This window comes from Lipotes vexillifer, unplaced genomic scaffold (genome assembly GCF_000442215.2).
Source record: "Lipotes vexillifer unplaced genomic scaffold, Lipotes_vexillifer_v1.1 scaffold40, whole genome shotgun sequence".
Taxonomy (NCBI): domain Eukaryota; kingdom Metazoa; phylum Chordata; class Mammalia; order Artiodactyla; family Lipotidae; genus Lipotes; species Lipotes vexillifer.
Window position 1 is genome coordinate 1,634,824 of NW_006771578.1, and position 10,942 is coordinate 1,645,765.

The 10,942-nt window shown below is 40.5% G+C and overlaps 1 protein-coding gene across 1 annotated transcript in view; it reads left to right on the forward strand.

The window, feature by feature from the left end:
- SLC9A9 (solute carrier family 9 member A9) overlaps positions 1 to 10,942 on the forward strand; it is a 547,504-nt gene that overhangs the window by 147,961 nt on the left and 388,601 nt on the right. The window contains exon 5 of the mRNA XM_007446943.1: positions 10,435 to 10,550. Within this exon, the coding sequence (XP_007447005.1) occupies positions 10,435 to 10,550 (116 nt within the window). The remainder of the gene's footprint in view (positions 1 to 10,434; positions 10,551 to 10,942) is intronic.

Sequence of the window (10,942 nt, forward strand, 5' to 3'; positions counted from 1 at the left end):
TCTTTCCCTGTGTCAGTGAAGGGTGGGTCTCTGTACCTAGGACAGAAGTCTCCGCGGAGTTGTAAATCAAAGGCATAATGGAAGTCTGTTAAATTTCACATTTTACTGGGAGAGACATTCTTTCACTCCCTCTTCCCCACCTCTTTTTAAATTTTATTCTACAAAGAGCTCCAGATTGGCACTGAGAGGTAACAGTACCTTGAACCTTCATATGTTATTCAGTAAGCCTCATCACTCATCCACAAATCAGCAGGGAGACCAAGTCACCATGCAGTGGGTAGTAAGTATTAGGTGCTTATCTGTATGTGAACCTGTATTAATTGCATCTCAGGCAAGCTCCATGTGTGAATTCAAAGTGCTGCCTAGAGTTTACCATTAGAGCCAGAATGTATACAAGTGTCTCAGTGATTTTGCTTAGTTAGCAGCATCCTCATTTAGGGTCTCCTACTCAAAGTGTGGCATGGGACCAGCAGTATCAGCACCTGGGAGCTCATCAGAAAGGCAGAATGGCAGGCCACACTCTACTGGCTGATCCTTAGGTGATTGGTCTGGACACTAGAGACATGATGTGATTTAGAACACTTGTTCTAGATCTGGCTGCATAGTGGAACAGTGGAAGAACTTAAAAAAATACTAATGCCTGTGTCCCACCTACAGAGATTCTGATATACTTGGTCTGGGATGTAGCCTGGGCATCATGATTTTCAAAGCTCCCTATGTGATTCTAATATGCACCAAAATTTGAGAACCGTTGAATTAGACTATGTAGTAATTCACAGTGGAAGAATCCATCACACTAAATTACCCAACTTTCATTGTCCACACCTCATGTGTTGCCACCCACTTGCTTTGGTGGCCCATGTTAACTTTTCCTTAGTGACCACCCCTTTACATGACTGCAACTCGTGTCTGACCCCATTGGTCCTTCAAGAAATACGCACCTCCAGTGCTTTCTTCCCCCAGACCATAGTTCTCCTTTCCTCCCCTGAGCTATCCCTTTAGCTTTCTTACCAAACTTGTTATTTTTCACTTAGTAGTCCAGTTATTTACACACTTAGCTTATCCCTTCTCTAGGAGCTATTAGCTCCTAGAGGGCAGAAGCCGTATCAGATTCATCTTTGTAACCTTTAGTATCTAGCAAGGCTGGGTAATATGTGCATAGAATGGAGATGGGAACAGAGAGGGAAGAAGGCAGCACAGTCCAGATGTGCTGTCTTTCTTCAAATTAGTCAGGTAAGATAGGCACACAAAGAATGCATGAGTGGAATTTAGGATCTGGATGAAATAAAGAAGAGAGGTTTGTTAACCACATCAAAGGGAGGACAGTGGGGATACAAGTTGAAAGAGGAATGGCAGCAAGAGAGCAGTGATTATATCCAGTAAGTATTAGGCATGGTTTTCTGCAAGGAGAAGGCAGGGTGCCCAGGTTGTAGAGAGAGCTGAGATGACTCAGAGCACTGTAAGGGCCAGGCATCCCTGGCTGCTGGCGTAGGCTGACAAACTGCAAGGGAGGTTGTCATTTAGGGTACCTGATGCCTTTAGTGAGTGTGACTGACTCCCACACTGCCTTCATTGTTCCTCTCAGTCTTCTCAAAAGCAATCCTATTTCACCCCTGGATGAGCCAGCGTACTCCCAGAAAGTGGATCTGAGTAGACACGCAATTAGGAAGCCTGGGCAAGTTCTCACATGTGTGTGGTTCACCTTTCAGTAGATCTCAACTTCTTACTGCATTTCAGCATTGTGACTTCTGCCCATTCCAAATTCGTGCTTGGGATTTATATCACATTTCCTCCAAGAACTATGAAGCACTTAACAGGAGGGAAGCTTGTTTCCCTGCAGCAACTATGCAGGTTGCTATAGGGCCTCTGGGGAGGTCCAAGAAAGTGACAAGTTGACAGGCAAGTGGGCAGTAGAGTATGTGGAAAAATGGACTCACTTAACTTTGTTCCAAGGATCCCAAGGTCGCAAAGCCTCAGACCCCAGCCATGGTTAAAAAACAGTGTATTGCATCACAACCTCTTCTCTGCACCCTTTCCATTCTTGAAAAGACATGGTGACCATGTTTTCTTCTAGGCCCATAGGAAGCCTGATATAGAACTGACTTAAAGGGAAAATCATGGAAGGTACGGTGCTTTCCAAACCCTCTTACAGCCAAATTTGATGCCGGAAAGCAAGGTCTTCAAGGCATTCCTAACCCTTAAAAAGCTGGTCCCGTTATGTATCATGCCAAAAACATTCTTTCAGAAACAAAGAATATAGTAATTGACTTTTAAAATTTGGGGAACCAAGGCAAAGGTATCTTAAATTTTCTACACAGTGTCCTATACTAAAAAGTAGAAAGGAACATATATTTAAATCTCATTTCTATCCTTAGCTGGATTTCCTTGTCTGTAATCTAAGACTCCTGATGGCTGCCCAACTGGTGTGTGTGTGTGTGTGTGTGTGTGTGTGTGTGTGTGTGTGTGTGTGTGTGTGTGTGAAGATTTAAAAAATATAGAAAATGCACTCACGTGGGAGCTCTACAGAGTAGGAACTCAAATGTTCATATGTTCATTGCCTTCCTCCTTCCCCCATTTTTATTCCTAATACTTTTATTCCTTAAAATTGCAGGGCCGGAGAGCCACCTACCCAATGACAGTTCAGCGCCTTGAAAAGAATTAAAGTTCCATGGGGTTGGCAGCCAAGAAGAAAGTAGGAGAGTAGAAGCCATGGGGGTACAGTTGTCTTGCTGACGGCTGTCACAAACAAAGTTTTTGAGCGGTCAAATGTTCCGGCATAGAATTCCCCAGCCCTGACACATGCATTTATGCCCCTGACAGTGAACCCTCCCCTCATCTCTCCTCTTCCTCCTATCCCCACCCCCTTCCCTAAGCAGCCTCCTCTTTCCACTTAGGGACAGAAAAGTCGGATACAACCTTGCCCTTCCTCTAATCCTCTCTCCCTCTACCCCTTTCAGAGGAAAGAGGATTAAGGGCAGGCAGTCTGCACTCTTCCTAGTTGCTGGTACAAGATATCTGATAGAGGAACTGGACAGGAGCTCACTTGTCACCGTAACAAAGCTGAATGGGGCTTCACCCGATCCGCTGTTTTCTTTTAACATGCCCACAAGCCGCCCCGCTGATCCCTTCACTCTCCGCCTCAGCTTTCACCAAAACGGAAGGAACAAAGTCTTGGGACTGGTGGGAAAACTAGAATGGGCCAAGGGGTCATCTAGTGTATGAACTCTTAGCACCTGACTCAGCTACAGCAGGACCCACAGGCTTTGTGGGCTTCTTGGGGCCAAGCAGCCCACTCTGGGTGCTGAGATAAAGGCCATAAATAGAGTCACAGTTCAGTCAGGTCAGGCCTTTCCCCGCCATCTCTGCAGTGGGTGGCAGATGGCAGATGGTTTCCTGGATTGCTAAAGGAGAGGTTTCATTTTTTGGCCATTGTATTTTTATTGATCCAAGAAGAAACCTTCAGTAGGAACAGTTTTGCATTCTAGGGGAAGAAAATCAGTAGTTTGGGCATCTCACATATAGATGGGATATTGCTGGCAGTCTCCTTACTTGAGTGTATATTTCAGATTCAGCAAATAGGCCTCTCAAAGCCTTTCCTAAGTCCCCAAGAGAGCTGCTTCTCCTCTGTGAACTCAGTGCATCTGATCTGCAACTCACCTAGGACACGTAACACTTTCTATCACGTATTCTGCTTTTGTAGGTGACTTGTCTCTCCCTCCTGAGGATGGAAATCATGCCTGACTTATCTTTGCATTTCTCATAAGCCTTAGTAAAGGCTTTTATGATATTAAATACTATATATATAAATATATATATAGAGAGAATTTACTATCATATATATGTATGAGTTTATATATATATTAACATATGTGTGTGTATATACACACACACACACACACACACACAGACACACACACACACACACACAAACTGAGAAACAGTGACAAAAGAGGAGAATCATTTCTTTGATACCTAGGAGCAAATGATCCTACAGACCCTCTAAGGCCCATATAGTTTCACCTAAAATCAGACTCACCGTCTCATGCCACTACTCTTGACAAAGCAGAATTCTTATTTTGTAACTCCTGTTTGTGAGCACCCATGAGATGTGAGCTTTTCTTCCCCACATCTTTAAGATCAACTCAAGTCTCACCCTAAACCCCCTTCTGGAGACAGACCTGATTTCCCTCATAGCCAAACCTCCCAAAAGGATGGGTATGTTGCCTGTCTCAATTCCCTCATTTTTTCCATGGGCTCTTCAACCCATTCTAATCTCGCTTGAGCTCCCACATTCCTAATGACACTAAATGAAAGGGCTCGCTTGGCAACATTCAATCCTGTTTCATACCCTCCTTCTTGAAACACTCTTCTCTTGACTCTTGTGACACTCTACCAGATTTCCACTCCTGTCTCTGTTGACCAATTCTTTGTATCCTCTTTTCCTCATCATCTCTACCTCATCTTCAAATGCTGGAGTTCCCAGGCCTCAATCGTGGGCCCTCTTCCACTTTCTGTTCTCTTCACATTTTCATTCACACCCAACCCTGAATACCCAACAGGCTCACCAGCTTCTCAATCTCAACATCTCTCAAGTTGAACGTGTAATCTTTCCTATAAAATAAAGTCCCCCTTTATTGTTCCCAGCTAATAGAAGTGTGGACATGTGCAATCTGTACCTCTCTCCATAGGACTTAACCACAATACTGTTAAAATAATAAATTATAAATTAGCTATTAAACATCTGGCTCCCCCAATAAAATATTAGCTCCCTGAGAGGAGGAATTATGTCTGTTGGTACTTATTTGTTGAATGAATGAGTTAACGAGCAAATTAATGAATGCATGAGTGAATGAATTTGGCTAGAAGACCTTCCCAATTCCATCCATCCCAACATTAATAAATTATGAGTTCTCTCATGGAAAGAGGGAGAGCAGATTGGTGGCTGCCAGAGGCAGCGGGCAAGGGGGAGGTGGGAGAAGTGAGTGAAGATGGTCAAAGGGTGCAAACTTCCAGTTATAAGATGACTGGGGATGTAATGTATATCATGGTGACTATCGTTAATAATGCTATCTTGTATATTTGAAAGTTGCTAAGAGAGTAGGTCTAAAAAGTTCTCGCCACATACAAAAATATTATAACTGTGGGGTGGTGGATATGCTAACTAACCTTATTGTGGTAATCATTTTGCAATACATACATATATCAAATCATCATATTGTATACCTTAACCTGACACAATGTTATATGTGAATTGTATCTCAGTAAAGCTGTAAAGAAAAAGAATTTATGACTTCTCTAGTGGGGTATTGCTCTTGAATGCATGCCCCAGAAAAAAAAGAAACTGTGAGGTTGAAATTATCCATAAAATGTGAACAAATAAAGATGCTTATCCAGAGGAAATGTTTGAGTATAGAAATCAGAAATTTAGGTGCAGATTATAATCTTTGTTTTGCTATCAGAGCCTGTTGGTGCTGGGCTTTCCCACTGCAGAGTGAGGTCCACGTAATGGTCTGTTTCACAAGCTTTCACAGGCAGGAACGTGGCTCTTCTGACAGTTAACAGGCCTGGTCCGCACAGCTGTTTCCAAACTGACAGCAATTCCCCTTGCGTATCTCTAGCAATTCAAAAAACTGCTTTTTCCAGTAGATCTATTCATAGCTTGATCAAGACTATTTTTAAAAAAGAAGATGTATTCTTTTTGAAAAATACCGAGAGACAAAGATGGCATACTTAAAGATCATCCAAGCAATTGAGCCTTCTGGAACTTTTTGTTTTGAAACATTTTTGCAACATGCCTTTAGGTGTGGAACTTTAATAGTGTGAAACAAGCTCATGAAATTTAAAATCAGTACGTGTGTCACAAACACTGAATAAAGTGAGTATGTGGAGCATTGTGTAGGACATTTCTTCAAATTCTCTCTTACCCAATGCCTTCTATAAGTGACATGACTGCCATCCTGTGAAACTCTACTCTTTGAAGGCGGGTCATGGATTTGCACCTTTGTATCCTCTGTAGCATAAGCACTCTTCTTTTTAAAGAATAGCACTAAGTGGATATTTGTTGAAATCAATGTTATCAGCAATTTTGCTTTTTATATGGCAGTTCTGCTTCTGCCGATCCCTGTGACCTGGGCTGTCTCCTAAGCACAGGCTGACCCCAGAAGGACATCTCACTGGGGTCCACCATCTTCACAGCATTGTGTGCACTGGAATTCACTGGCTTCCCTCTCCCCATCAGACCACATCTTTCCTGTATCCTGAGCCATCTGAAATAGCTTCTGTGAAGTGCTGATAGAAATACCACCCTGTGAGAATGTGGTGGTTGCTAATGGGTTCATTTTTTTATCCTCCCAGTTAATATAGTTATAATTAGTTAGTTATAATAATGTAGCAACAATAACAATAGCTATTTATTTTTTAAAAAGTGCCTGGCACATAATAGATACACACTAATTATTGACATTATAATTATCAGTGACAATGACCATTGTTATTGGTAATAATAACAAAATGATCATACTGAGCTCATACTGCACTGGGCTTTTTCTGTTTTTCTTGCTTTTTAAGGTATTATCTCAAGGAAGATATTGGAATTATAGTTATTTTGTGTCCCGGGGTTGATTTGGAGTAAACAAATCATTTACTTTCTTTTTTTAAAAAAACAAACTGTGTGTATAGGGGTATGTGTATATGTGTGTGCATGTGTGTGTGTGTGTGTGTACATGCACATGTGTTTCTCTTGATTGCAAAACAATTCCGAATATCTATAGAATGGTGGTTGTGTATGCAGGTTTTGGCATCCAACTGCCTGGGTTCAAATCCAGCTCTGTCACAAGCTAACGTCTATGACTTTAGGCAACTTACTTAACCTCTCTGAATCCTGATTTTCACCTTTGTATAAAGGAATAATTATAGTACCTAACTCAAGTATTATGAAGATTAAATGACATAATGAATGTCATGTCACATAATAGCACACACTAATGTACATTGTTATTTTTTTATTATGACTGTTATTTAGAAAGAACTGAAAAATGCAGAATAGGAAAAAAGAAAATAGTCACATGTCATTTTATAACCACTATTAACATCCCAGACTATATGCTTCTGACCTCTTTCTGTTTGTATGTGTGCTTAAATATATTCAATTTTTATAAAATTAGAAATTATTATATATTACCACTTTATAATTTGCTTTATCAATTTACTTTTCTATGCCTAATATACACTCTTGTATATAGTATTAATAGTTGCATATTAGTTCATTATAAGTGTGTTCTGTAATTTATTCACTGGACATTTAGATTGCTTTGAATTTTTCACTCATGAATAGTAATAATCTGAAATAATCTAGATACCTTCCGGTGTGTATTCAGATTAATTTCTTGGCAAAAATTCATAGAAAATCATTTAATAAGCTACAGAATATAAAAAATTTAATACTTTTAAAATAAATTGTCAAATTGGCTTTTATAAAGACTTTAATTTTATTTTCATCAATAGTATATGAGGCTTCTAGTTTCCAAGTAATTTTCACAAACCTGGGTAATATATATGCATGCATATGTATTTTTTTTATCTTACCCAATCTAATGGCTTCTGTAGGGCAATATGGGGCAAGTCATTTTAAGTCATTTCTGAGGCTCAGATTCCTAACTTTTAAAATTAACTAATGGGTATAGAATTCAGAAATATAGCCATAGGTCATAAGGTTGATACTGATTCCAGAGCCTATCCATGCTCCATATTGGAAGTGTAGCTCAAATGAAAAAGAACTGTGGTGAAGTCAGGTTAACACCAGGTGAGGCTGAAGGGATGACTCTCGGAGAGCATTTCCCTGGTAATGTTGTGACTGTCCAGAAAGTCTCAGTGTTCATCAGACATGCAGATTCTAATTCAGAGGGTGACGTGGATAACATATATAATTAAAATCTATGATTATATTTATTGCCATCTGCCTTGCTATAAAAGACATGCTCCATAAGGACAGGGATCTTTGTCTTGTTCACTGATGTATTCTAAACACCTAGCACAGAGCCTGACAATAGTAGGGGTTCAGTAATAAATATCTATTGAATAAACAAGCTGAATGACTCTACTCTTAACCTGTCCAGAGGCTGCACACCCTGGTAACCAGCAGAATGCCCTCCCCAAGATAAGTGTAGGTGAGCTGCCATGATTGAGGCCTCTTCCCAGAAACCATTGCTGTGTCACATGTCACATGTCACAGGCTTTCTCAGATATGTTAACACTTGCAGCCTCCCCTGCTAGAATCCACACACTTCACAGCAATATTGGGTCTCTGCTCGAACCCATGTTGGTTGTCTTAATAGTTCAACTCATGGGTAGTAGTATCTCCTAGTTCTTAGGGATACTCCATTGCTGCACCTTTGTCCTATATAGAACAACCACCTTATGGACTAGTTAAGGGTATACTGTATGAGATAACATGTAATGTACAATATGGAACTGTTCAGGTAGGCAATATGATGTAGGAATTAAAAGCCCAGGATCTGGAGTCAGATTCCTCAGTTCAAGTCTGGGTTCCACAATTTAATAGCTGTGTCACCTTGAGCAAGTTACTTGATCACACAGTGTTCAGTTTTCTCATCTGTAAAATGCAAATAGTACCTACCTTGTAGGATCAATGTGTGGATGAAATGAGTTAAAACATGTGAAGAGGGCTTCCCTGGTGGCGCAGTGGTTGAGAATCTGCCTGCCAATGCAGGGGACATGGGTTTGAACCCTGGTCTGGGAAGATCCCACATGCCGCGGAGCAACTAAGCCCGTGAGCCACAACTACTGAGCCTGCGCGTCTGGAGCCTGTGCTCCACAACGGGAGAGGCCGTGACAGTGAGCGGCCCGCGCACCGTGATGAAGAGTGGCCTTCACTCGCCGCAACTGGAGAAAGCCCTCGCACAGAAACGAAGACCCAACACAGCCAAAAATAAAATAAATAAATTTATTAAAAAAAAAAAAAAAAAAAACATGTGAAGAAATAGATATAGAAAGTGAATATTACCTGTTTTGATAATTACTATTAGCAGTCATAATCTCATTGAGAATTTACTATGTGTCAAAACCCAAATTTATATTACCTCAGATAATCCTTAAAACAGCTCTGTAGACTAACCATAGTTGTTTTCCCTACCTCAGAAGGTTTTAGTAATGCCCTAAAATCACATAACTAGTAAGTGGTAGAAACTGGATTTAAATGCAGGTGTGTCTGAAGTATTCTCTCATAGAGAAATTTTTCATAAGAGAATTTGAAATATCCACATTCTCATTGTCATTAAAATTTCGAATATCTGATTTCTAGTCTTTTTAGTCATGCTCACAACCCTAGGACATTTTTCAAGAAACTAATTTAAATACGTGTGAATATCTAAGCAACAGTGTATTGGTCTGAGAGTCAGTGGTTTCTAAGGACTCTTACAGTCACTTTCAGTGATTCTACCGTGGTCCAGTTCACCAATTTTTGTGTTTCCTCCACTAGGATTTAGAAAAATCAGTTAATTAAATACAATTTAAAAGCTATAGGGTGGCAAATGATGACCAAAACAGATAATTTGCATTCCATGGGTTTGGTAAACATAATCTCATGAAAAGAATGGCTTTCTTTGCAAGATCAAAATGTAACCATTTTTTTTTTTTTTTTTTTTTTTTTCTTGCGTTATGCGGGCCTCTCACTGTTGTGGCCTCTCCCATTTGCGGAGCACAGGCTCCGGACGCGCAGGCTCAGTGGCCATGGCTCACGGGCCCAGCCGCTCCGCGGCATGTGGGATCTTCCCGAAACGGGGCACGAACCCACGTCTCCTGCATCGGCAGGCGGACTCTCAAGCACTGCGCCACCAGGGAAACCCAAAATGTAACCATTTCAAGATTCATTTTCAACTGTGTGTTGAAGTTACAGGCGCTCTAAACCTAACAGTGATTCTCTACCTGGTGTGGAAGTGTCCTGACACCACCAGTAGTAGAGACTCATCTATTGTAAAGTAACTGGTTGACTGAGTGCCCTGTGAGTGGCCAGTGTCCTTCTCATCACAGTGACAGACTTGAAACTTGAACCCTTTTCAGACACCCTAGCAGAAAAAACAGTAAAACTGAAAAGCAATCCATTTACAGATGTCAACCCAGCCACTATATTTGTGGGTATGATTTGCTATGCCATATTTCACAGATAATTTTTTATATCCTTGAGATTTGTTTTCACTGAAGTACACTATAAAAAGTACACTTTTACCTTTTGCCAGGTGAATAAATTGTGATATTTGGTACAGTGTACTGATTACTAGCATGGCTACAAATAGGCAGAATAGTGGTAATTTGTGCCCCATGCTTATTCAGGAAGCCGATTAGAATGTCAGCTATGATGGCATGGGTTTACACAGGATTCAAGTTGATGTTTGAAGATCATATTTTTCTCTTCAACAGGTTAATTATGTATGGCTTTGTGAAGGCTATGGTATATGCTGACCAGCTGAAAAATGGAGACTTTCATTTCACTGACTGTTTGTTTTTTGGTTCACTGATGTCTGCTACAGATCCAGGTAATTGCCCAAATGATATGTTTCCTTCTTTCTAAGAGTCAAACATTTAAATTGAATTTTTCTCTAATGACCATCACCCGAGTCTACGTAATAATATTCCTTATTCCTTTTCACTTGCAGTTGACATATCTGTTAGTGATTACAAAAAAAAAAAGAAAAGAAACAGGTGAATATTCTAACAGCTCTCAAAAAATAGTTCTGAAAGCAATTTCAGTAATGGGAAAGACTTTAAAATTCATTACTGTTTATTTCTGTAGAATATGTAGCCATTTTGAGCTGTGGTCCTTAATTTCTCTCTATTTAACTTTCTTCTTTCAAAAATGCTCCATTGGGGCTTCCCTGGTGGCGCAGTGGTTGAGAGTCCGCCTGCCAATGCAGGGGACACGGGTTCG